Source organism: Catharus ustulatus, chromosome 5 (assembly GCF_009819885.2).
Source record: "Catharus ustulatus isolate bCatUst1 chromosome 5, bCatUst1.pri.v2, whole genome shotgun sequence".
NCBI classification, from domain to species: Eukaryota; Metazoa; Chordata; class Aves; order Passeriformes; family Turdidae; genus Catharus; species Catharus ustulatus.
This window is the reverse complement of record NC_046225.1, coordinates 29,722,962-29,750,153: the sequence shown is the minus strand read 5'-3', so window position 1 is coordinate 29,750,153 and position 27,192 is coordinate 29,722,962. Positions and strand designations below refer to the sequence as shown.

The 27,192-nt window shown below is 43.6% G+C and overlaps 1 protein-coding gene across 3 annotated transcripts in view; it reads right to left on the bottom strand.

Moving 5' to 3' along the window:
• The window catches only part of MND1 (meiotic nuclear divisions 1), a 66,948-nt gene extending 40,209 nt beyond the window's left edge, over positions 1-26,739 (bottom strand). For 2 of the 3 annotated variants that reach the window (XM_033059422.2, XM_033059421.2), the window contains exons 1-5: positions 26,638-26,739; positions 24,467-24,532; positions 23,600-23,657; positions 21,442-21,590; positions 1,300-1,374 (exon numbers count right to left, since the gene is read on the bottom strand). In XM_033059422.2, coding sequence (XP_032915313.1) covers positions 1,300-1,374; positions 21,442-21,590; positions 23,600-23,657; positions 24,467-24,532; positions 26,638-26,640 — 351 coding nt within the window. In that variant the 5' untranslated portion in view covers positions 26,641-26,739. The remainder of the gene's footprint in view (positions 1-1,299; positions 1,375-21,441; positions 21,591-23,599; positions 23,658-24,466; positions 24,533-26,637) is intronic. The other variant, XM_033059420.2, reaches the window with a different exon arrangement.
• Positions 26,740-27,192: the final 453 nt, after the last annotated feature.

The following is a 27,192-nucleotide window of genomic DNA, read 5'->3' as shown; positions in this document are numbered from 1 at the left end:
ATATTGGCCTCAAAGATTCTATTGATCAGTAAGAAACTGCAGATGCTGACTCAACATGAGCTCTCCCACAGCCAGCTCACCACATACTTCTAATTCAGTCTATAGTTACAGACAAACACTGGAACTGGCTGATACTCAAATAACTCAAGCTAGGGTAGCCTAGAAGAGTTTGTTAACCATCAAGATTTTACCAATGGCAATCTCCACAGTAATCCAACAGTCTGAGGTGTTTGTGGATTTGGGGTTTTGTTTAATGTTGTTGGGTTTTCCCCCCTCTCAAAACTTCCATACTCCCAGAGCTTTTGTCAACAGTTTGGATTTAGCATGTTCTGAAAATGCAGAATGGAAATCGAAAGTTTCCAGATGCTGAGGTATGAAGGTGAGATGCTTGGAGACCTACATTGAAATCCATATTTTTTAGGACTTCTTCCTGATGTATAATCAAGAAGATTATACATGTTTATACATGTACACATATATACATGTTATGTATATATGTGTATTTCCAACAAATGTTGGAAACATTAGCCAGAAGAGGATTTCCAGACAATAGCTTTCTGCAGGGCACGCCACATCCTAGAGAAGTCCAAGGCTGAAACAGTTTGTTTGGAAACATGACAAGCACAACTATGTGAGAAATTATTACAGTCCGCTGTGAATGAATGAGTAAAGAATTCCCATTAAAGATACTGCCAAAAAAGCAAGTTTCAATTGAATTTGTGAACTTCAACTTTAATAGAACTTAATGGTAAGGTTCACTCTATACCTCACTAGATAAATGAAACATACACAGGGAAAACCTAGAGTGTTTCTACGGAACAGTTTGGATTCGAAGATTTGGCACTTTCCTACAAAATCCAATTCCTCCTGAAAGCTTCTGGTTCTCTTTTACTGGAGGTTTAAATCATTTTAGACTGAGCATCTCAATGCAAGTCAGCAACTGAGAATACTATATGAAGTATTTCTAACTACTATGTTGGTTATGACAAACATGAAGCCTAGATATATTTTTGCAGCTTCAGCAAGTGAAGAGTACTGGGCTTACATGGTTGCTCAGAACAGTAATTTAGGAATCTGTATTACAAGTAAGTTGAAAAAACCCAAACCAACATCTAAGTTTGTAGTTAGCAGATTTGGCAGTTCAGCAACCACTGGCAACTTTTGTACACACCTCTGGGTAGTTCAATTTTTAGGATATTTTTAAATCTAAAAACACCTAGAAGTACTACACTAGTATACACAAGTACATACTTGTAGCACTATTTCCTGGTAGGATTACCTTCCCCCAAAGCAACTTACAGTATCTTCACGTCCAGTTTTTGATTTCTCAATGCTTTTTTGTAAATGCTCTTTTTTCTGACTGCTTTCAGCAAACTGATAAAGAAAACAAAGAACAAAATCAAATTTTTTCAGCAATATATTAAACATAGCTATAAAATGTGCATACATATTAAGACATTTAAATAAACAAGTGGATATATATATTTAAAATACATGTATTTTTTAAAAATTGCTTTTAAAATATATCTATAACTTATGGAATTAAAATGAACAAAATAAATACAAAAGTGACCAAATATAAATCTGAGGCTCTGAACTACAGAGAAGAATTACAGGAAGCAACTTCAAGTTAAAGAAATTTTCATTCCTGTGGCACATAACCTTCTTACATACTTAATGTTCCGCATGGGACTCAAATCCTATTTCATACCATAATCTGGCATCACTGTGCAAAGGACCCCGTAACATGGAGGCTTTGAATCTGCTGATTTCCTTTGGTCTTTTTCCAGCTGTCCCTATTCAATGGAAGCAGTGACAAAAGCTGTAGCAGATCCACCTGCTCAGCTGCAGATATCAGTGTTCCCAAAGTCTGATATGGCCCCAATTCCTTTTACATGCTGATGAACAGAAGCCTCTGTTCAAAGGCATGTAAAGCTGTGGCCCCCTTTTACTGTGTGGCCCTCGCACTGCTAGACCTCACAGAGATCCCTTCCTTCAGGCCTGAGGGAGAGGAATCTCATAGCACTGGTGTGAATAATCCTTCCATTTTTTCTGTTACATCGGGAGAAATAATTTGCCAAGAGAGATCTCTCTCCATTAACCTGACACCCATCTTGAACCAGGCCTCCCCAGGTCAGGTGACAGTTTTCCAGAGATACTTTGGAAAATCTTAAGCTGGGCAGGAGTATGACTTGACCCTCAGGGACACCATACTCAGCATCAGAAAAAGCACCTTGAAATATTAAACGAGATAAATGAGAATGAAAAAAAAAAAAACTCTAACAAAATACAGTTTGAAAACCAGTTACTGCATTGAAAACAAAAAAAAAATTTAAAAAATAAAAGCAATAGCATGCTTTTTAAGTTTGTTTTAGTTCTAATTATGTCACACTAAGAAAAGAACAGTTGTCAGAGCTCAGGTTTTACTCTGCCCTACCCCAAAATCCTCCACATGAATCCTCCACTTCTACATTCCCTTCCTCACTAAGGATTCCACTGAGTACAAAAGCAAGCCTTGATAATTTAACCATATGGTTTATATTGTGCAGCTGATATAAATGCATTCATGCAACACAAACAGAACTCCTTTGGAGTTACAATCACTTCTCAATTTCAATTTAAACTAACGTTTGGTCCATATTTTCAGAATATTAAAAGTAAATGTATGATAATTATCAAGCAAGGCTTAATGCCAAGTGTTGGAGATCAGTCATAACAGTAAAAAGAAACTCCATGTTGGTGGTCCATAAAAATTAGGATAAAGCCCAACTGCAGCTCACTGGGTTTAGTGGTTCCTTTCACAGCTCGATTTTTAAAAATAATTACTCTGTGTTCATGCATGTGTGAGCATACATACAGACAAAAAAGTCTCCTTTCTAAAAGAATGTTTTAGTTTTCTTCAATTTATAGAGGAATTATACTAATAGTAAGACATGCAGTAATTTCACGAATACAAGCCGCACTGAGTATAAGTCGCATCGCCGGGTGTTGGCAAACATTTCGTTCTTTGTCCATAAATAAGCTGCACCTGAGTATAAGCTGCTCTGTTGTTCGCAGGGAGGACCCGCGGGCAACAAAGTTGCCAAATAGTAACAGAATCGCGGCATGGCAGGGGGTTTACTGGCTCGGCTCAGGCCATGAGGGCTTGGGGCTGCCGACAGGGCTGGGTGGCTCAGCTCGGCGCTGCTGCTTGGCAGGGTTGCTCGGGGCCGGCCGCCGCCACTGCTGGGCTCGCTCGCCCTGGCCCGGTGCTGCCCCACAGCGGCAGGGGGGGCACAGAGCCCACCAGCACCCGTGGCAGCGGTGGGAGGCAGGGATGGAGCCACCCCGCTCCTGCAGCAGCAGTAAGAGGGGACGGGAGCCCCCCAAGCTGCAGGGCCAGCAGCACGGAGCCCCCTGCCTCCCCCCGGGCCACAGGGCCAGCAGGAGAGAGCCCCTGCCTCCCCCCGAGCCGTGGGGCCAGCAGCACGGAGTCCCCTGCCTCCCCCTGGGCCACCAGGCCAGCAGGAGAGAGCCCCTGCCTCTCCCCGGGCCATGGGGCCAGCAGGAGAGAGCCCCTGCCTCCCCCCGAGCTGCAGGGCCAGCAGGAGAGAGCCCCTGCCTCCCCCCGGGCCACGGGGCCAGCAGGAGGGAGCTGCCCCGCCTTCCCCTCCCCCTATGCTGCCTGCACTGAGCAGCTCCACCCACCACACAACAGAGTAACCAATTTGTAACAATCGCATAAATGCAGGGTTTTACTGGCAGGTGCTCGACTTTGCAGTTTGCACTGACTCAGTTTGCACTCCCGAGGTTGAAAATGTCAGAAAATTATTCACATATTGGCCGCTCCTGAGCATAAATTGCATTTCCGGTGTGGGAGCAAAATTTTGGTCAAAACAGTGCAGCTTGTATTCGTGAAATTACTGTAATTTGAGGAAAAGTATATCCAGCTCTTTACTTGCTGCTCTCAGTGCAAGTAACCACAGAGGCAGAGTAGATTTCACTATGTGGCTTGAAGTACACCAACATCTTAATTTTGCTGGATAGTCAAAGAGTATCCTTCTAGGTTTTCCACAAAATTCCTAAAAGAATAGGAATGTTAGTCCCCATATGAAGCCATACCAAACAGAGGTATATAGCTCAGAAGAGGGTAAGTACTTAGATGCAATTTGCAGCTCTCAAAGTCCAAGGAAGACAAACCCTAGAGCAGGTCATTTGGCATCTCTGAACATAGGACTTTTCTGGAACAAAACCCACAGAGGAGGTAGAGAAGCCATGACACTTATCTAAACCCTTATACTGCAAACGCAAAGAAGCCAATGGTCTCTGCAAGAGAGGTCATAAAGGTGTAACTTTCTGCGTATTTTTTTTTCATACTCATTAAGTTCTTAAGGAATGTTTCTGCTTCCTCTAAAATGGATGTACAGAAGGAGCTCTCAGGGCAGTGCAAATGAAAAAAGCCTTTTTCCAGTTTGGAAGCACCCAATAAGGCATCTTATAATTTTATTGCTCCTTTATATTCCACAGAATTTAATAATGCAAGAGACACTAATGACAAAGTGTGGGAGATAAAGAAATTTCTTACATTCTGTCCTACACAACATGCAAGGCTGCCATGCCAGGAGGTTAGAAGACCTTCCTTTGCCTAAAAGCAAAGATGATTTTTACACAATCTCATTTGAGCTACTGCTTTCTTATCTCACAGATTTTAATTGCTTGAGTATTTTTGGATTTTTAAATTATTCTTTAATTGTTATTTCACATAACAAAAAAATTACGAAATAAAATGACACCTCAGCTCTTTGTGCATTATTGTGAAGTCATGGTGGTTATGCTCTATGATGGCAAATAAAAGATGAGGATAAGGAAAAGGAATAGCAGGAGGAAAGATATTGAAAAAACTCTAGCACAGGACAAGGATTCAAAGGGTGAAGAACAGATGGCCAGAATCTATGACAATGGGAGAAGCAGAAGGGCTTGGAGAGAGAGGTGGGAACACAGTTAAAAATAACTGTAATGAAAAAAGGAAAGACAGTCAGCAAGGAAGAAGGATGGATACACATGATACAATACTTAATTGAAAGGTAAGTGCAAATGGCAAGTGACAGGTTATAGGGAAATAAAGGAAAAAAAATAGAATTTACAAACCTTGTGTATGTACGATAGCAGAGGATCACATGGCAAATACATTGACTTACTTTCCCACTCATCAGCCATAGAAAAGCCTGATTGCAAAGAAGCACAGTAGCAGATGGAATATTTCAATCCTTGGAGCAACCTTGGGGACATTTTTCAGGAGAGTTGGTAAACAATTTCTCAAGGAACATTAACCACTCTCAGAGAAATCTGACCGGTGCCAACAGCAGAGAGACTGGTCCAGAGATAAAGATACTGTGTTCCGTCTATGTTTCTTGAGAGAAATGTCTGGGCTGACACAAGAACAACTTTCTGCCACAAGTGTAACTGACCAGGTGTGGAGAAGTAGTACAGAGAGATTCTACTCCAATGCAAAATTTTGTGTCTCCAATCTGACTGCTCTGAATCAACACATGATTAAGCAAGGTGCAAGAAAGCAGCAAAAACTTCATCTAGGGGAAATAAGAAGGAGAGGAGACCAAATAATTCAAAACTACGAAGTTACAAATGTTCTCCACAAGAGCATTTTCATGTTTTCAAAACACATTGGAAGGTTGCAAGAAAACAGTTTAACAAAGAGAGTAACTAGCATCTATAAGACAGGAGAGTTGGGGAACAATTTCTTTAGTTTTACAGACCCATATGATCAATTAAATGGCCACTAGCCTTAGATATTAATTCAGTCCAAAGTCCCCCAAAGGGATGATTTTTCCTACTCTTCAACGGTGTCATGTTTAGCTATACATGTGTGCAGTACTTCGGGTGTGCAAAGTGCTAGTAATGATAACCACCAGTTCCATCACGGAACTTGGGGTCTGGTTCTTATCAAAAAACACAGATTAGACATACACACATAATTTATACTCTAGTATGAATGCATTAATACCAGGGTTCCACTTCAGCAAGCCACTGATTGGAACATTTGGAAGAGGAATGTTTAATGAACAACAGCAGTAGGTTTCAGTTCCACTCCTTCTCAAAACCTGCCTGATTGACTTTTATTCTAGAATAAAAAACAACCCTTTTTCTCCAGCAAAAGTTTTTGTTACTTCTGTGTCTTCTGATTCCCTGTTTTTAATCACTTTAACCACCACTATCCCACCAAATATGTAGGTTATCTCACCAGCATATTAAAATATTGACAAAGCCATGCAAACCCAGCCCTTAAGTATGTTCACTGGACAAGAATCAAGCCAAGGTTGCACATGCTAACCACCAAGAGGGCTCACAGCTGTTAGCCCACTATCATCATGGTCTGAAAGACAAATACCATCCATTTGGTTTTCTTTTGGCCAAACAGTCAACCAAAAATGGTACTAAAAATATTGCTCTTGTGAGCACCACTCACTATGGCACTACAGAAGAATTAAAGACATTAAATTTTTATATATTTCTGACTTGCAACATTATTTTTTTCAGGTTTGAAGCTCACTGTCCTTTGTCTCAGGCTAAAGGCACTGTCCTTTGTTTTCGGCTTAAACAAAAGCAGTTCAAGAGGTTTAGGGTAACATTAACATTAAGTAGATGTATTTCTATTCTATTTGAAAACTAATTCACTACTGAAAAACTTAATTGGAATTGACAGAAGGCATGGAGAAAACGTGCTTCAAAGCATTCCTCCAGATTCTAAAGAAAGGTAACAAAAAATTGAAGCTAAAAACAGACTAATAATATATAGAGAGGAAAAACGCAAAGATCAACAGCCAAAGAACAATCTAAAAATATTGAAAACAGACCTTTGTGTTAAAATAAAGGCATAGAACATTACTAAAAGAAATCACTCAACAATTATTGTTGACTAAAACTTAGAGAGGAAGGAAAATCCCAAAGGACAGCACACTTAAGTGCAGAACTGCTTTCTAAAGTATTACACTAAGCAAGGATGTAGCTACTTCTACGTACGCAGTCACAAATCCATGCTTCTCAGGGTTTCCAAATAAGCAAACTCTGCAGCCAGCTAATTATGGTCACAGCAGTGTGGATAGCCCTCCTGTGACCTGCAATACAATGGCTTCCGCTCTGATATTGGGATGTCACGTATCCCCCATGAAATGCCATTTCTCTATATAAACCACACAGTGAACTGAACTACAGTTAAGAGCAGCCACCAGGTCCATTGGGACTTCAGTCAGGGATGCGATAAACTGTTAGTGAGGCACAAACAGCAAACATACACTCACTATATAAATACAATTAAGATCTTCTTTTTAACATTTGTGAAAGGAAGAGAAAGTAGCATGCAATGTCTTATCCTGAGTCACTCTAAGTCATTTTAGCAACATGAAGTAGAGATTTGTATTTGGTGGGACTTAGAAGGAGCAACTAGTAGACTGCAATAGTTCAAGAAATACAGGTAAGAACAAGAGTAGAGATCAAAGCAAGATAGAGCAAGAAGTTTTAACTCATAAACTGAAGAATAAAATATTTTTTCAGCTAGAGAACATCATAAAATGGAAGGAAAACAGACTGTAGAAAAAGAGAATGGAAGAGTTAGGGCCCACTATATTTCTGTATTCATAAGAACTTTTTTAATATTGCAATATAAATGTTCAAGAATGCTCTTTATGCATGATACAAATTTTACCATAAAAAGACTTTTAATGCAATCCTTGAAAGAGTTAATTAAAAAACTTGAGAGAAGATTGGGAATAAACTTGATTTTCTAGAGAAAAAGGATCACAGAATTGGTCAGGTTGGAAGGGACATCTGGATCATCTGGTCCAACCTCCCTGCTCAAGCAGGGCTGTCCTAGAGCACATTGCACAGGATTGTGTCCAGATTGTTCTTGAAGATCTCCAGTGGGAGAGGCTCCACAACCCCTCTGGGCAACCTGTGCTGGTGCTTGGTAACCTGTAAAGTGACCTTCTTCCTCATATTCAGGTAGAATTTCCTGTGCATCAGTTTCTGCCCACAGCCTCTTGTCCTATTTCTTTGCACCACCAAAAAGAGCTTCAATCCACCCTCTTGACAGCCACCCTTTAGATATTTATACACATTAAGGAGGTCCCCTCTCAGTCACATCTTCTTGAGGTTGAACAAGCCTGGCTCCTGCAGCCTTTCTTCATAAGAGATATTCTCCAGACCCTTGACCAACTTAGCAGATCTTCACTGGACCCCTCCAAGTCTCTCTTGCAGTGTGGAACCCAGAACTGGACACAAAACTTCAAATGTGGCCTCATCAGAACTGAGTAGAAGAAGGGCAGGATGACTTCCTTCAACCTGCTCTTTCTAATGCACACCCAGGATACCACTGGCCTTCTTGGGCACCAGAGCACACTGCTGGCTCAGGGACAGCTTGTTGTCCACCAAGCTCTCCCAGTCCTTCTCTGCTGAGTTGCTTTCCAGCAGGTTGGCCCCTAGGCTGTGCTGGTGTTTTTCCTACCTGAGTACAGGAATCTGCATTTGTCCATGTTGAATTTCAGAAGGTGGTCAGATGTAATTTTAGATGGGACTTGGCCTTTCAAGTCTCATTTCTACTTCTGATCACCTCTAAATCCTCACTACAAGTGGCCTGGCCTTACTTCTGCCTCCTGGGAACTTTTTGCTTTTGCAATGACAGCAGTTCTTTATTAAATCTATGGCAGCTTCTTGTGCCCTTGGCCTGACTTCTTTCTCATTGGGATGCATCATTCTTGAGCCTGGAGGAAGTGAGCCTTGATCATCGACCAAATCTCCTGGAGCCCCCTTCCCTGCAGAGCCTGGTTCCCTGTGGGAACCCAGGACATCCCTCTGGCTGCCCTGGATGGCTTGAGACCCTGGCAGGGGGCTCAGAAGCCTTGGCACAGAGCCCAAGACCCCTGTGCCTTTGATTTTAGCCCCTGGGAAAAATTACCACCCTTGCATGAAGAGTTACACAAAAAAATAAGTAGAGTATAAGTTAGTTTATCAAAAGGTGAAAAAGTAGAATTTTAAGATTTTTTAGAATAGGGTTCTAGGGTCAAGATGGAGGAATCTGGGCATGTTCTGTCCTTCTTTCTCCTTCCTAGCATCCATCTTCTGGGTGATGTTGGCACTTTTAGATTGGTTTAGAGTAAAACTAGACTGTACAATATAAGTGATAGGTATTATAAGATAATTGCAAATAATGTTTACGTAGTTTATAGTACAAAAAAATAATAATGCCCTGAAGGCGGGCAGTGTGCCTGGGACTGACCTACTGGTGGACCTCAGCTAGCCAGGGAAAGAACTTCTTAGATTAGATAAAATAAACAACCTCTGGAAACCACAGAAGATGACTCCAGACTCTTTCTCTGGTGCTTGGACTGGGACACAGAGACTTTTAACATACAGTAAATTCACGAATACAAGCCGCACTGAGTATAAGCCGCATCTCTGGGTGTTGGTAAACATTTGGGTTTTTGTCCATCAATAAGCCGCACCCGAGTATAAGCCGCTCTGTCGTTCGCAGCGAGGACCCGCACGCAACAAAGTTGCCAATTAGTAACAGAACCGCGGGAGAGCGGGGTTTACTGGTTCGGCCCGCTCGGGGCTGCCGACGGGGCCAGGTGGCCAAGCCTGGCGCCGCCGCTCGGAGGGGCCACTCGACGGGGCCGCTCGGCGCCGCCGCTCAGCGCGATCGCTCGGTGGGGCCGCTCGACGGGGCCGCTCGGCGCCGCCACTCGGCACGATCGCTTGGCGGGGCCGCTCGGCGGGGCCACTCGGCGCCAGCCGCCACTGCCACGGGGCTCGGTCACTAGCCCGGCACTGCCCCGCGGTGGCAGGCAGGGACGGAGCTTCCCCTGCTCCTACGGCAGTGGTGGCGGGCGGGGACGGAGCTTTCCCGCGTCCGTGGCGGCAGTGGTGGGCGGGGACGGAGTTTCCCCGCTCCTGCCACGGCGGCGGCGGGCCAGGATGGAGCCTGCCTGCTCCTGCCGCAGCGGGCAGGGACGGAGCACCCCGCCTCCTCCCCGAGCCGCGGCAATGGCGGCGCGGAGCCCCCGCCGGCTCCCCGAGCCGCGGCAATGGCGGCGCGGGGCCCCCCCGTCTCTCGCCCGGGTTGCGGCAGAGGAGGGAAGGAGGGAGCTCTCCCGCCTCTCTCCCCGCCCCCCGTGCTGCCTGCAGGGATCCAAGCTCCACCCGCGGCGCAACAGAGTAGCAATTTGTAACAATCGCGAAATGCCGGCTTTGCAGCTGCTCGGCTCGGCACTCTGCCTGGTACTTCTGAGGTTGCAAATGTCAGAAAATTATTCACATATTAGCCGCTCCTGAATATTAGCCGCATTTCCGGTTTGGGAGCCAAATCTTAGTCAAAATGGTGCGGTTTGTATTCGTGAAATTACTGTACACTGGTGGTTGTCTCAAGCTCCTGAGACTCCACCAACCATAGTTCCCATGTGATTCTTACAAGAATATCCCTAAAGAGGCTAAAGTCCATAGTCATCATCTTGCTTGCTGTCCTGCTACCTCTTCATCCAACACTTAACTCTACAGTCTTGGGGTCACTGCAGCCAAGGCTGCCCCCAACTTCCACATCCCCAACAAGACTTCCTTGTTGGTTACTATGAGGTCAATCAGCACACTATTCCTTGTGGGATCCTCTACTACCTGTGGCATTTTTTCAATGCTCTCCAGGAACCTGGACTGCTTGCATATTGTTGTACAGCTTCTCCAGTAGATGTTAGGGTACTTAAAAGTCCCGCACAAGACTCAAGGCCTGTGACTTTGAGACTTGCTTCTAGTTGCCTTTAGAAGGCCTCATCCCCCTCCTCCTCTTGATCAGGTAGCCTGTAGCACATACCCACAACAGCGTCACTCTTGCAACTCTATCCTTTTATCCTGAGCCATCAGCTCTTGACTCCCTCAACATGCTCATCAAGACAGAGCTGAACACATTCCCCTCCCCCATAACACATTATATTTGCTATTCACAATCAAAGAATACTACATTGATTATTCTAAGTAAATAACATTTGCTCCAAAACATCATACTACTAGTCCTGCCAATGTGTAAGTTCTGTCTTTTTTAAGAGGCACCGAAGAAATAACAAGAGTGAAAGTTTTAGTTTGGCACTGCAATATATCGGTGATTAAAAAAAAGTATCAGACACTCATGTTAAGTAAGTGAAAGTTTTTTTCCAACTGAAATAATATCTGACTCTCCATACAACTATCTGACAAAGCACTACAAAGAACATCATACTACCGTATGAAATATCATACAGTAAATTAGGCATGGCTCTATTCTCAGGCCATGTTGAATATGAGATGCATCCTTTTTTTTTTGGCAAATAAAATATCGGGTATTCAGAAGAAACAACTGAGAAAGTCTCTCTCTACAGGAACCTTCACCCATCCATGTACAAACCTGATATTGTTACCTGAAAATTTTTTTTTAAAATATTACTATAGAGCAAATCCCTCGACATTAAAAGTATTTTAATTCAATTATTTTCCATCTTTTTAGATTTGCCATGATAATTAAGGTAATTTAGAGAAAATGTCTTGTCAAGAGCTCTTGGTTTTGCTTCAACTATTTGCAACACCATTTGATCAGTAGTGGTTACACAACAAAAAATAACTGCTCAAGCCAGCCTCCTTAAAAGACAAAAGGTGAAAGAAACAGTTGTGCAGGCTCAATGAAAGAACTGAATTTCTGTAGCTGCTTTCAAAGTTGGCGTAATTGACACAACCTGAGGGACAGATGGCTGTCAACTCAGATACAAATATCAAATACACCCAAATCAAACTAAAAAATCCCCCAAACCAACAAAAAACCAGCTGAAATACCCCATTTAACACTGTTTCACAAATGCAGGCAATCTAATAAGGAAAGCTGAAAGAACTTCAAAAGACATTCACATACTGACAGAGCTAGAGAAAATTTTCATACCTGTACATGAAGGACATGCTTGTTATTGCATATCAGGGTATATTAGGTAAACCTACAAAGTCCAAGGTAGTTAACAGGTCTGTTCAAGGCAGGAAGAACACAGAAAGATATTTTCCCTTGGAAAGAAAGGGAGAGAACAGAGAGAAGTTTTAATTTTTCCCTAAAGGGTTTTTAAAGATTGCTATCCTAAGCAACTGGACCAGCTCTGCAATAGGTCATTTCTTTATGACTCTAGTCCTTCAGTTCAAATAAAAACTAGAGGTCAGTGAAAGTCTGAAGGGTAAAGATGGGTGGGGTCACTAATTGTCTTTGTTAAGAGTAATTACTATGCAAGAGGAAAAAAAAAGTGAGCCAGCACAGAATGGAATCACCCAGCTCACTGGGGCTGCAGACTATCAAAATAGTCAGGGCAATCCGAGAAAGAATAACTAAGTACAGTAATTTCACAATTACAAGCCGCACCTGATTACAAGCAGCACTTCCGGGGTGTCGGCAACGTTTTGTTTTTCCTCCATATATAAGCCACACAGGATTGTAAGCCGCACTTTCATTCGCAGAGAGGATCCCCGTGCAACTTTCACAAAGTTGCCAATTAGTAACAGAATCGCGGGAGCACGGGGTTTACTGGTGCGAGGCCGTGCGGGCTTGGCCCAGCTTCCTCTGCCACCGCCAGGGAGCAGCCCCAGCCCGGCTCGGTGCCCCTCTCCCCCACCAGGGAGCTGCCCCGGCCCAGCTCGGCTCCCCGCTCCCCCTCCGGGGAACGGCCCCAGCCCGGCTCGGCTGCCCCCTCCCCTGCTGCCGCCGGGGAGCAGTCCCGGTCCAACTCCCCTGCTGCTGCCGGCCTCAGCCCCACTCCCCCTCAGCCGCCAGGGAGTTGCCCCGGCCTGGCACGGCCCCCCCTGCTGCCACCACAGAGCTGCCCCAGCCCAGCTCAGCTTCCCAGTCCCATGCTGGGGAACGGCCCCGGCCCGGCACGGCTCCCCGCTTCCCCGTTGGGGAGCTTCCCCGGCCTGGCACAGCTCCCCTTCCCCCACCGCGGAGTTGGCCCGGCCCAGCACAGCTTCCCCCTCCCCCGCCAGCCCCGGCCCCGCTCCCCCACCCATCAGGGCCGGTCCTGGCCCTGCTCGGAGCAGGGCGGGCTCAGCTGGCTCAGGGCTGCTGCGTGCTCGCATTTCCAGTTGGCAAATTTCTGAACTTTTCTTCATATATTAGCCGCTCTGGAATACAAGCCGCACTTCCAGGTATGGACCAAAACTTTAGTCAAAATGGTGTGGCTTATAATTGTCAAATTACTGTAAATTAATAAATAAATAGAAAGCTAAATGACATGTCCTCAAGTAATATGGGAAAAAAGGACACCTCGCACGCATATGGGAAGACTGCTCTAATAGCTTAGTCAATACAATGGGATCCTGCCTACATATTACAGAATAATAAAATGGTAAGGGTTGGAAGGGATCTTAAAGACCATCTAGTCCCAACTCCCACTGCCATGGCCAGGGACATATTCCACTAGACCACATTGCTCAAGGCCTTATAATAAGCATTAAAAGAAACACCTCTTCAATCAGAATTTTATTTTTCCTGAAAAGGAACAATTTATTACATTTCCCGCAACCAAATTAAATTAAATTGTAAGAAAACGTATGTCTAATTGAATGAGAAAAATGTCTAAATAAGTACAGTAATTTCACAATTATAAGCCACAACATTCTGACTAAAATTTTGGTCCCAACCCGGAAGTGCAGCTCATAATCAGATGTGGCCAATATATGAACGAAGTTCAGAAATTTGCCAACCCAGAAGTATGAGCCCACCGAGTGTGGCACGGCCCGGCCCCAGGGGGGCGGTGCCAAGCGGCGGTGGGCATGGTCTGGCCCCGTGAGGGTGGTGCAGAGCCCGTAAACCCCGCGATCCCGTGATTCTGTAACTAATTGGCAACTTTGTGAAAGTTGCATGTGGATCGTCGCTGCGAACGAAAGTGCGGCTTATAATCTGGTGCGGCTTATATATGGACGAAGAACGAAACGTTGCCAACACCCAGAAGTGCGGCTTATAATCAGGTGCGGCTTGTAATCATGAAATTACTGTAATTCCCAACGTAAGTCACACACCTTAGTTGCAAACATTCTGAGGTACTTCTATGGTTTGGAGAACAATTCTTTAACCATGCCATTTACACTCTAAAATTAATATAATATATATGAAAAAGATAGTGCAAAGCTTTCTAAATGTATTACAGCAATGGTTAAGATCATGATAAACCTTAAGACATTTTACACCTGCAAGTCCTTTTTCTCAATAAATAGACAAAGAATTTTTAAAAACAGACTGAATACACCCCAAAAACAAACTATTGTATCAAAGGCATTAAGCCATGGATTCCAAAGGTGTTGCACATGTACCTCTGGGAATAGCTCATCACTACAAGGCAAAAAAAACCCCTAAAAAGTGAGACCCTGCATTCAGAACCATCAGAAGCTGAAAACTTTCAATAGAGACCTGAGGTGTGTGAGGAGCTCTGCTAAGAGTTGATGCTGTACCATCTGCTGAGGACATTTCTACAAAACAATGCCAAAAGCTTACTCCACAGAACTAGGTCCCATAGGCTCTCCCTGCTGATGTGAAGCTCCATCCGGGGCACAGAACTTGTCCAGTTCTAAGCACCATTAGGCCTGCTACCCCTCACTGCACATCTGTCATCTCCAGGGATTTGTACCTCAGCTCAGGATTGGTTACTTTTAGCCCAGCCACTGTTGAGGACTTGTACTTAACTGCAGTCCAGACTCAACCTCCAAAACATGTGGAAATACCCCAACAACTGAGTGAGTCAATCAGATGAAGGAGGAGGCTGCTCACACTGGAACAATAGAAACAGCAGAAGTTTCTTCAGCTTCAGTCAGTGGTCTCAAGCAGATTTATTCAGCAACCTTCCATCACAGTATTTAAGGAGCAAAAATATATCTAAAAGGATAGAAATAAACCAAGCTGCATCTTGAAAGAACTTTCTGATGGTTAATACTCTAAATTTTTTGTGTGCATTCTAAACAAAGAAGGTTCTCTCCTTTTACTCACGTTGTCAAATATCTTCAGGAGGCTTCAAGCCAGATTACTCACAATATTAATATTTTTTCCATTACTCTCTTTAGAACAATATGCATTCCTAACATAAACATTTCCTAATACAGTATTGCTTTTTTACTAAAATAAATTCTTTCACTTTTCATATTTCAATGCTCATTAGCACAAAGAATGTAATACATATGAAGTCACTTAATTTCAACAAGTTCATTCTGGCCAGAGGGGGTTGTTGGGGCTTTTTTCTTTTTAAACTAGCTAGCAAATGTGAGTAGGATGTACCCAGCTCAAATTCTCCCCATGGTTCAATACACGAGTCATGGGAAGTGAAAATCCCTCCTTTTACCAACCCCAGGACAGGGATTTAAGGAATGAAACATCAACTAATCTTTTCTATCTTAACTAACACTGACCCAATGCAATGCTTAGTGGTAGAAAAAAATTGCCAGGAACTCTCAAATCTCTTGGTCATGAGTATGTTGAAGCAGGCACAGGGAATAGCGCAAAATGCCCATCCTGTATCCTGCTCTAAAAAGATTCTGTTCAATCTTCACTGCAGTGCAAGGTGACGCCATTTTGCTCTCAGTTGGAACAGCAGCTCTAATAGTTTTGGCTGTGAAACTTTCCCTTGCAAAAGCCTCAGAACACAAAAGATTAACCCACAAGAAAGCAACACATGAGAAATTAGACAAATAACACAGTAAAATGAGCAGCTGTTAACTGAACAGCAAAATGAACAACACCACACTAAGGAAACTAACTGGTTGTTTCCCCATGCTTCTGGACTACAGTGCTCATAGCACTATCAATAGTTACAGCACAGATCTGTGCTTTGTCCATCACCTGTGTTTTGCCCAAGACACAGATGAAAAAAACGAAAGATAATCTAAGCTGAATCTGTTTATAATAAGGCTGCATCAGGAAGATTTCTCTTTTCCTCACTCACAACGGTTATGCCAACAATAAATATCTTGGTTTATCAAACCATAACTGATCATAGGTACAGTAATTTCACAACCATAAGGCGCACCAGACTATAAGGCGCATATCCGGGAGTTGGCAAATTTCGCAACTTTGTACATTATATAAGGCGCACTGGACTATAAGGTGCATTTTTTTTTTGCCGCGACGACCCATGCCACACTCAACAAAGTAACAAATTAGTAACAGAATCCCACGATCGTTTACTGGCAGGTGTTCAATTTGCAAACATTTTTCACAGATTGGTGTAGTCTTTACATGCAGCCCCAAGCGCCCTCCCCGTGCACGGGGCCTGGCATTCCTGCCTGCCTCCGGCTGGCAAGGCGGCTCGCGGTTGCCGCGGTTCGGGGCGGCCACGGCTCACACCTCAGGGTTTCTGCGGTTCAGGGCAGCTCGGGGCCGCCTGTGGCTCGGGACCGTCCACGGCTCGGGGCGGCGCGGCGCTGCCCGTTCCCTCTCTCCCTGTGCGGCTGCTACTGGCCAGGGGCTGCCCGCTCCCTCTCTCCCTGTGCAGCTCCTGCTGGCCGGGGGCTGGCCGGTGCCACCCAGCCCACACGGCTGCTGCTGGCCGGGGGCAGGCTGCTCCTGCCCCCCCTCGTGGCTCGGTTCATAGCTCGCACTTTTTTTTGCAACGAGGAGCTGCACCATGTGCAACAAAGTAACGAATTACTGGCAGGTGCTCAATTTGCAAACATTTTTCACAGATTGACGTAGCCTTTAAATGCAGCCCCAGATGCCCTTCCCGTGCCGCGGGACCCGGCATTCCCACCCGCCCCTGGCACCAGCTGGCGCGGCTCGTGGCTCCTGGCTACCACCGCGCGGCCACAGGTCCCAGCTTCCCCTGCCCAGTGGCCGCAGCTGTCACAGGCCCAGGCACTCCTGCCCGGCATTGGCTGGCGCAGTTCGGCTTGCGGCTCAGCCGCCACGGCTGCTGGCGGCTCCATCTCGCTGCATGCGGGCTGCGGCCGCCGGCGGCTCCTTCTCCCTGTGCCCAGGCTGGGGCCGGCGCTGCCCGGCTTCTTCTTCTCCCCGCACCCGAGCCAGGGGCGGTGGCAGCTCCCTCCCTCCCACGGCGGCCGAGGTCAGGGTCAGCACTGGCTCCCTCCCTCCCTCCCTGTGCGGCAGCAGAGGCCGGGGCCAGGGGCAGCTCCCTCCCTCCCTCCCTCCCTCCCCACACAGCTCCTGCCGGCTGCGGCCACCCACTCCTGCCCCTCCTCGCGACTCGGCACTCCCGCGGCACCGCCCCTGCCATTGTGGCTCACACTTCCGGGTTGGTAAATTTCGCAATTTGTCCATTATATAAGGCGCACTGGACTGTAAGGCACACTTCCGGGTTCGGGAAAAAGTTTTAGTCAAAAAGGTGTACCTTATAGTTGTGAAATTACTGTAATTCCAGGCTTCTGAATCCAACAGTCAAAAAAATATTGATAAAAAAGAAGATCACATCATTTTTTCTTTTCATAGGGAAGGAAGATTACCCCCTCAGTAAAGCTTCAAAAGTTCTCTTGACAGGTGAGGTTGCATGAAAAATTTCTCCATTTATAAACATTGTTAAAATATTTCTCAGTCCACACCCTCGCTTTTGTTTCACCATCTCATATCTGTACCTAATCTAACCAAATGCAACTTCCACAGGCAAACAAACTAAATGTATGTATAAACCCATTTCATCAAAATGCAGCTTCCATCATATTTCACTTTTTTAGTGGTCCTCTTCACAGATGCACAAGCATAACCAAGAGGTGAAGAATAAGCATCGACAGAAGGCATAAACCTTTAGGAGCAACTACACCACTACAAAACAAATCAATACAAAATCCAAAGGGTCCTACTTAGTAAATCTCCCTCTGTGAGCTGTTGGAGGAAATAGCTGCAGTAGATGCTACACAAACTAAAGGCATTTGCTATCCTTGCTTTTCAGAAAAACCTGGGGTTAGAGGGCACCACCAAGATCCTAATTAGATCAGGATGAGATCTGCCATATATGTAAGTCAGGGATTACTGCCCCTCTCCAAACACCTGCCTCCACAAAAGCGAGCCAAAAGATGGGGTCAGGTAGGAAAGCTGTCAAAAGAAACTTTAGCATTGTTTTTAAATGTGGTATCTCTGCACGTTGATGATGTAATCAACCTTTCCTGGACCTGTGAAGTGCAGCTTTAAACATCCAGACAAAACTGGCTTGATCTTCATTATGAATACCGAGTCAGACTTCTTTGCTTCTGGATCTCCAAGATGGGGTATGGCTTAATAATCATGAAAAAATATGAAACAAAAAAATTGCTTCAAGAACATCTCTTTAAACCACCTCCCACAATCACAAGTTCTATAAAATGCAAAATGCTACGAGCAACCTGGCTGTAACATTCTGAAGTATCAAGGTATGCAGGCAAAAGGTCCTGCAGCAAGACCAACTCGTCAAACATAAGCCTCAGTGCTTTGAACTAACAGGGGAATTTGCATAATGAAGAAGCTTGCTCTGTTCCTTCATATTATTTTCAAGTGACAGTTCAGCATTTGGGATCACTCCTTTCCCTTTACTATTTACCCATGCCCTTAGGAAACAAAGATTATGCCTCCTGGTAAAAAGCCTTAATTGCAGCATGAACAGAACTGCTTGATTTCTAAACATGCTTTAAGTAAGGCAGCCTGATTCCGGCTTTTAACTGCTGAACGAAGAGACTGATTAGTAGTTAAAAATCAATCTGGACAAGACACAGAGAGAAAACACATCTCTCAGCATGCCACAAGCTCAACATGGGAATGATTAAAGACAAGCAACATGCAACAGAAATAATAGCTGACTCTTTTCCTCTGCTCTGCATATTCTGACAAGTGATAGTCAGTGACTAGATTTAGAAGCCCTTAAGAAAATCCTTATGTGTGCAGATCAAGAAGAGCAAACACCAAAAGAGCTAATTTGAACTCAGACAGAATCTGTTATCATCTTGTAAAACCACTCAGAGAGCACTTCATTGAAAATGCCTCCTTTCCACTGTGTCAGAGAAGTTATTTTCAGCTAGTGAAAGTGCTTTTCCCTGAAAAGCTGAAACATTTCCAGTCTTGTCAGAAAAGCAAACTAACAAAGAGAAGTACTTTTAAAGACTCATAGCATCATCTAAAGAGAGCTCTCACACCAATAAGCCTGCATGTCAAGAGCAGGGCTTGGATTGCAAATAAGGTTCTGGTAATAAAACTATTTCTGGAACGGATTTATTTTATTTATATTGCAGAATTGGTCATATCAGAATAGTATATTTCTACATAGAAATAACATCACAAATCAGTAATTACATGCCTATTACACTTTCACAATAATAGATGTGTTTGTGTAAGTAAAAGCATATTTAAAGCAGTTCAGCATATTTTTGTAGGCAATTCCTGGGTAGTTACCATTAGGCAGATTCTGCAAGACCTTACAAGGAAGATATTCGTCAGGATATGCCAGAGACCTGTTTGACCAATTATGCTCAAAATTCACAATGGAACTAGGCCTAAGGACAGGGACAGAAATATCAACTCCTTCTTTCAGCTACTTAGCTATGATACGGAACATGACCAACAACAAAGAAGATCTAAGAGCAAATCATCTGCATTCAATGAAACAGTGGCACCAGAGACTTTGGTGAACAAAGCAGGAGTTTTGGAACGCACCTGTTCAATTTCTCAGTTGGCAATTTATGTGCTGGCAGAGTAAGCAGCCTTGTCTAAAACGTGTGTGAATGTACGAATAAGTTGATTAATTTTACTAGGAAGTTCAGTTCCAAGTCAGTCCAGAGTTAAACTAATCTGTTTCAGACAAATGAAACTCCACTGGAGTAAGAGCTAGTGCATTGTTACTACCAGCCCATAAAAATTAAACTCCAGTTGTGCCAGGTTAGGTCCATACTTGAAAATAGTACAACCATAGTCAGCTAAATAAAATTCCTTTTTCAATTCAAGATGGGGTGGGGGGGGAAAGCATTTTTCCTTTAATTATTTTGATATAACTGTATAAAGAAATAGCTGAAGTTGACAACACTGTACATAAGACAGCAATGCCTGAGACTGATTCAGAGCTATGCCTGAAGAAAATAATGGCTGTAAAAGTGTTCAGATGCTACTAGTAAATCTGCATTAATTCAAATGATTCTTTGATGAAAGAACATAATGCTGAATAATCATGGGAAGAGCTGGCAGTGCTGTGGTACCATCATCCAATATGGTCTCATAAAGCTCATTTGTTCATCTTGTTCCATTGCAAATAAACTGATGAATAGATGCTTTCCCACTCCCATTAGAAGCAGAAAGAAAGACAGTTTCAAAAAATAGGAAAGAAACAGATCAATAGAACAGCAGTGCTGCAGCAAAAGATACCCTGCACTTCTGAAGAAAAGCCTCTCCTCCCCCTGTCCTCTGCCCTGGTGAGGCCCCCTCAGGAGCACTCTGCCCTCTTCTGGGCTCCCCAGTTCAAGAAAGACAAGCAGCTACTGGAGAGGGTTCAGAGGGAAATGGATATGAGGAGGGTATTGGAGCATCTCTCTTATGAGGAAAGGCTGAGGGAACTGGATCAGTGCAGCCTGAAGAAGAGATGACTTCACAGAAGTCAGGACACCTTATCAATACAAATACCTTAAGGGTAGGTGTCCAGAGGATGGAGCCAGATTCTTTACATGGTTTTGGCTTTACACAGTTTACATGGTCTCTTTGGTTTTGCAAGGCCCAGCAAAAAGACAAAGGGCAAGTGGCACACAGTTCTAGATAAGAGAAAAAACTTTCCTTTGAGGGTGACAGAGCACTGAAACAGGCTGCCCAGGGTGGTCATCAACTCTTCTTCTCTGGAGATACTCCAGATCCACCTGGACGTGATCATGTGCACCTGCTCCTGGTGATTCTGCTTTAGCAGTGATTGGCCTAGATCTCCAGAGGTCACTTCCAACCCCAACCATTCCTTGATTCTGTGATACATGACCAATTTTCTCTTTTCTCCTGCTAAAAGTGCAGTATAGGATTACAGATGCAGTCACAAATTAAAATCACCAATAAAAGCAGATGAAAACACAATGGCTAAGTAGAAACCATTGCCTCATTTACACAGGTTATGCATTCCGACTGTCACCACTTTCAGGTTATTACCACATGATGGCCTATATTATATAAAAGACACAAAAACATGCTACCTTTGAGTCTTTAAATGATGTCTTGCATCATGACTAACATGCTTTCAGCAGCAAGTAGACAAGTTTTCTCAAGCCCCAACAAGAACTTCCAAAGTTTTCCTGATGTAACAGCAAGATAATAACAATGCCCTACCATGAATGCCAGATAATTTCTAAAGTAAAATCTCTGTGTGTGGGTATGTACATTTGTACACGTGAGAGATGTAAACAAGAATTACAAGTTGGTATAAGAAAAAGAAAACCCATTCACATAAACAAGTATTTTTCATAAAACAGATTTACCTGAGACTCTAACTCCTCCAATTTACGCTTCCTGGCATGAAGAGCTTTACTGGGAAAAGCCCAGAAATAATTGGAAGTTCCAATTCTATCAGTGTCCACCATGCCATCATCAACAAGGCTTTGCAGAATCTCTTTCACTGACATCGAGGCTAATAAAAGCAAAAACGTAAAATTAGAACTGCACAGCAGCTGGACTAATGGAGAATTATGAATACCACAAGCCACCATCTACAATCATCCGTATTTTCCTCCAGTGTCAGCTAGCTGGAAGATTTCACAAGAACAATGTGCCCAAAGCTTCACTTGAAGGGACTAATCTCTCTGAAACCAGTAGTTTTCTCCTAAACACTGCTATTCTGCACATCTGCTACCATATGTTCACAAAACACTGTTTCTGAGTATTGCACAAAATACTTGCACCCTACACTGCAATACCACAACAAACCCATGAGAGGTATCTGAGAAGTTGTCTTGCAATCTTAATTCTAGCTTGGATTAACTTCTTTAAATTTCTTGATTGGGAGTATAATTACATTCCACTTTGCAATGTTTAACAAAGTATTTCATAGCAGCAGAGGTATTAGAGCCATCTGTCTACAGACTCAGGAAGGACAGATTCTGATTTTGATTATAATTACTTCCAATACAAAACATCTACACCCACAATCTGAACACAACTGATCATTTCATTTTAAAGCTGTGGTATAATTCACCGTTTTAAAAAATTGTACCTGTTCAACAAAGCTAAGTATCCTCCGGTGTTACAGATATAAAGACTTTTGAGCTCAAGTACGGATTTTGGTACCTGATGTTCAATTTCAAGACTACAGGGGGTCTCATATCTTTTGGAAGCTATAGGCTGGATGCCAGGATGGGGGCAGGTTAGTAATTTTTTCTTTTCAGAGTAACTGGGGCTTAAGTTGTGTGGCTAAATGCCTTCATATGCTGAGACAGGATGAATTTGGACTACTCAAAGATGTTAATGGCTTTAGAAACTCTAAACGCAAATGTACTGCAAATTTCAACTAAATGTGTGCATTAAAAAACCCAATCAAGACAGCGCCACATCTCCTCAGAAGCCCATGAATGCCTCTGTTAGCTGCTGACACAACTGAAAAACTCTGCTTTGTGATATTCACATCTTAGTTCTCTCAGCAAGTTCATTTACTCTTGCAATGCCACCAAGATATGCTAGAGAAAGACAGCGGTAACTACACAAACATTATGCTTTGCCTCCCTTTTGTCAATCAGCCTAAAAGGAAAATGAATAAGGAACATACAAAACAATCCAAGAACATAGATAAATCTTCTTGGACCTAATCCTAAACCAATGGATGCCACCAGGAAGGTTTTTATAGAAAAGACAAACCCCTTCCATTTATAGCTCTCCAGCCATTTTTGGAGGGAAAAAGATCAAGAACACATTACCCATGTGTATTTGGACTAGCATTTTAAACATCTGTGATATTACCACAGATATTTAATCAAGTGCAAACAAGATAAAAGCCTTGTCAAGCCTCTAAAGGGGGGAAATGATGCCTTGGGTTTTAGCTTTTATATTTTTTCAGATTCTCTGCTGCTTGGTGTGCAACTCTGAAACTTCACATTAGGTGTCATCACAGGTTAGCTAGACAAAACAATCCCTTCCGAGCTAAAGAATCAAGGACAACCAGTACCCAAATAACATAAACAACGGCAAAGGGAAGGGGGCAAGCCAGGGGGTTCAGACTGTGGTTGGATAATTGACCCCAATACGTTGATAAAACAAAATTTATAGAAGTGTAAAAACCCGTAATCAGGTTCCATCTTGGATTTGACTTAGGTATAGCACCGGCTGGGCTCTTGCACTGCCCAAAGTGTATCCTTTTAATAAATACCTATTTTGTTCCTTTTTCTCTGTCTAGTCTCTGTTCCAGGTCGGCCTTTCCAGGCATACACTGAAAGTCACTGCAAGTCAGGCAGCTCAGAACCTAAGCAAGCCCCCATCCCACATCACTTTTAATACTACAGCCCTACCACTGACCAGTCTCCCATTCTACCTATATTTTCTGTTCTTAAAATCACAAACCTAAGATTGCAGCCAGGAAAATTTACACTGTAGGACCTGTCCCAAAAAATGATTACCTTCTCAAGAGAAATAATTTTTATAAATACTTACTAATCCCTTTCTCTTTTGGAGCAATCTTCTCTATATCTTTCAACTGGAAGACATCTTTCTGTGCAAAACATAAAAGACACTTCAGTTCCAAATGACAGCATCATCTAAGCCTGAGTTTTTTACACTAAATCAATGCCAACAAAATTAAGTAGGAAATACAGTGCATGTTTTGGTTTTGTGAGGGAAATAGCCTGCATATTCCTCAACGGAACTGGAACATTCTGATAACTAAATAATAAGAAAAACAATATTATTGTAACAAGCCCCGCTCTTTCCTTTGGTGATCTGAAGTCCTCATACTTCATCTCAAATTAGACTATGAAATCCTCAAAGCCCAGGTTAGACTGCCAGCACAGATACCACACTGCTCAAGTACTCAAGTGTCACAGTATTTTTTCTAAAAAGTAAACCATGGTGTATTACATGTGCCACCAATACCATTACTGTAGTTCAATGAGCTGTAGCTCAGCTTTTTGAATCTCCAGGTTTCTGCTCCCAGGGAACCTTTCCAACTCTGCTCTCAGATTTTCTAAAGCTCAGATTTCCTCCCATAAAACACAGTGAGATACTTCCTAATTTCCTGCTGTCCTCCCTTATGGTAACAGACTCAAAATCAGATGTGCATAGATAGCACATGAAGAATTTAATACCACCTGTGCATCTTCATTCCTTGGTTCCACCAGGGAATGAACCATCTTATCAGAAGTTAAATGAATGAAGTTTTACCCCTATAATTTACACCCTGATGTTACAGGGCATCAGTGAAACACATGCCAGGATACAGAGTTCAGCTACATCTACAGTTAAGCTCCTTTTAGGACCTGTTTTCCTACCAATGTAAATGCAGGACAATTACAAATTACTTACTGTCTCAAAAAAGATCTCCATCATGCGGGCCCTCTTCTCTTCAAAATTCAGACCCTTTTTCTTGGACTAGAATAGGGAAAAAAAAAACAACCAAACCAAGACATGAATCCATCTGAATAATTAGCATCTGCTCAGAATTCAAATCTATTTACCTGTAAGTTATATTTGCCATCCTTTAAAATACCTTACCACTAAGCCTAGACTTTCAGATAAACTCCTTCTTTGCAAATAATCACTACACTAAGCTCATCTATCAAATGGAGTGACCTACCTTTAAGTTCAGAGCCAGCCATTCATATAACCCAACCCCGCTCCAGCCTTAATGCTCCTTGACACATACCAATCCCAAAATATGTATTTATACCAAACTCACAAAAATGTTTAATAACCCTTAAAAAGATAAGGAGTACTTTGTGTTTGGTTTGGGGGTTTTTTTGGGTTTTTTTTAAAGAACTGCTTTCTATGTTGTGATATACAGACAGCAGTATGAGTTGTAGGCCATTTGGGTTTTTCTAAGGAGATAAAGAGCACTGAGCATTTTGAGGTATGTCTTTCTTCAAGGGTCCTAACCAACTTTATGATTTCAAGGTTGCATTTTAAAAACCGTGCTGCTTTTATTTCTTTCCTCTCTGGTTGTGTGACCAGGCATTAAATAACTTGGGTTGAACTACAAGCAAAGGGCAGAAATGGTTATTCGTAAACTGCTACCAACAATACAAAACTGAGAAACAGTCTCCTCTGATCACTTTGATGCACTCTGACGCTATTTTGATACGCCTCTTATAAAATTAGGATATAAAATATTTCACAGAGAATTGCAGTTTTATTAATAGCATTTAGCATAATCCTCAACAACCCAAAAGCAGCAGCCACAATGTGAATCTGCAGTTTCCCATTGCCCTACTCCCTGATTCACACACTGTGTGCAGCCACAAAAAAGGGAAAGGGGGATAGAAAGGGTCAAATAGGATGTTGGCAGAAAAAAGTCTCATTGTAAAAAACAACAAAAAAAAGCGTACTGTTGCCCATAAGTCAGTGGAAGTGGGTAGTCTAATAACAAGATGCTTTGAGAAAGACATGGTTATGTTTCCAAGTTTCCAACAGAAAGGAATCAGCATAGTTTTTACTTTTCAACAGCTGTTTCCTTCTTAAAAAAGAACACAATCAGGTAGCACACAACACTTAAAACATTCACCAAGAGGAAAATGGCCAAACTGGTTTAATTTTAAAAACAAATGCAAAAGCCAGTTTATGCAGCTGCAGTAATACAAAGACAGGAACAGAAGCAACTCAATATTATATTTAACAAAGAGCACCATACTGTTTTTTTAGGTTCACTCTCTCCTCTTTTAGCTAGCAATGCTCTAGGATCAGCACTGCTGTCTCCTGCGATGTCAGTACATTGCAGGATTAGAATCTGGAGCTGCCATGAACATTCAAGTAGGAGCATGAACAGAAAGTCGACGGATTTAGCTTCCATCTCCTGCCTTCTCGAAGAGCCCTGACACCGTCAACAGCAGCAGGAACCAAACGCGTAGGCACACGATGAGGAACGTTAAGTGGCGTTTCTGGAAGCACGTGCTTGTAGCTACGCCCCTCGGACGCCAAGTTTCACACCACGACACCAGCAAATGGAGCGAAACAATGACGTCAAGGGCACTCTCGACGAATGTTATAAACTTTCAAGTTAACATTAACCACATCACGAACATCTATTTCGCTTGGCGCTCCCGCTATCGCAAGCACACGTAAGAATGCGGTGCCGTGAGCGCACTCGGGCACATCTGTGATTGGCTCTACCCGCTCCCATCTCCACACAGCCGCAGCCTGAGGCTCAGAAGCCTAGCCTGACCACACCTGGTCTCCCCGGTCTTGGGCACAAGCAGCGGGCACCATGCCCACCTCGAGCCATAGCCATGGCTACTTCTCTAGGTGCCGGCTCATTTACATCGCTCTTCAACAACCCAAAGGTACGGCCCACGCCGTGCTGACGCTTCACTCCCAGACTGGCACCGTGGGGCCTCCCTGGAGCGGGAGCCCCGCTCCCCTCAGAGACATCGGGGTGGAGGGAACAGCAAGGCGCGGGCGGTCACCAACCCCCATCACCACAGCCTCAGAGGGCACTCAGGAAGGAAAGCGGGAGGAGGCGGAGGGCGGGCGGACCCACTTACCATGTCGCAGGCGGGCGGTGCAGTTTACTACCGGCGCCACCGGGCGGGAAGAGGCCGGTGGGCGGGAGGTCGCATGCGCAGCGTCGCCTGCCGCGCGGCCGACGGACTTCACCGCCCTTACGGCGGCGGCGGGAGCTGTGAGAGGCGGCGGTTTCGGCCACCGTGAACGTGCGCCTGGTTTTTGTTTGTTTTTTTAATTGTTCGTTTGTTTCGGTTAGGGTTTTTTTTTTTTGTTTTGGGTTCTTGTGGGTTTTTTTACCAGCCGAGTGGTGCTGAATAATAAAACTGAGGGCACAAAAAGAACGTGTTAACCGTGGTCTAACATGATATGTGTTGTGCACCTGGCCTGTAACAGGAACCACGGGACGTGGAAAAACGAAGCCTTCGCTGCCCATGGAAGGGAAGGGCCTGCCACATCTGGTGTTGCTTGAAGCAATTGTTCCTTGTGGTGTCTGTTTAGCAACTTTAATTACTGATAGTTGTTTTGATTATTATTTGTGTTGTAAATAACTTTCCTGCAGTTGCAGCACCTGTGGCTTCATATCTGCCATACTA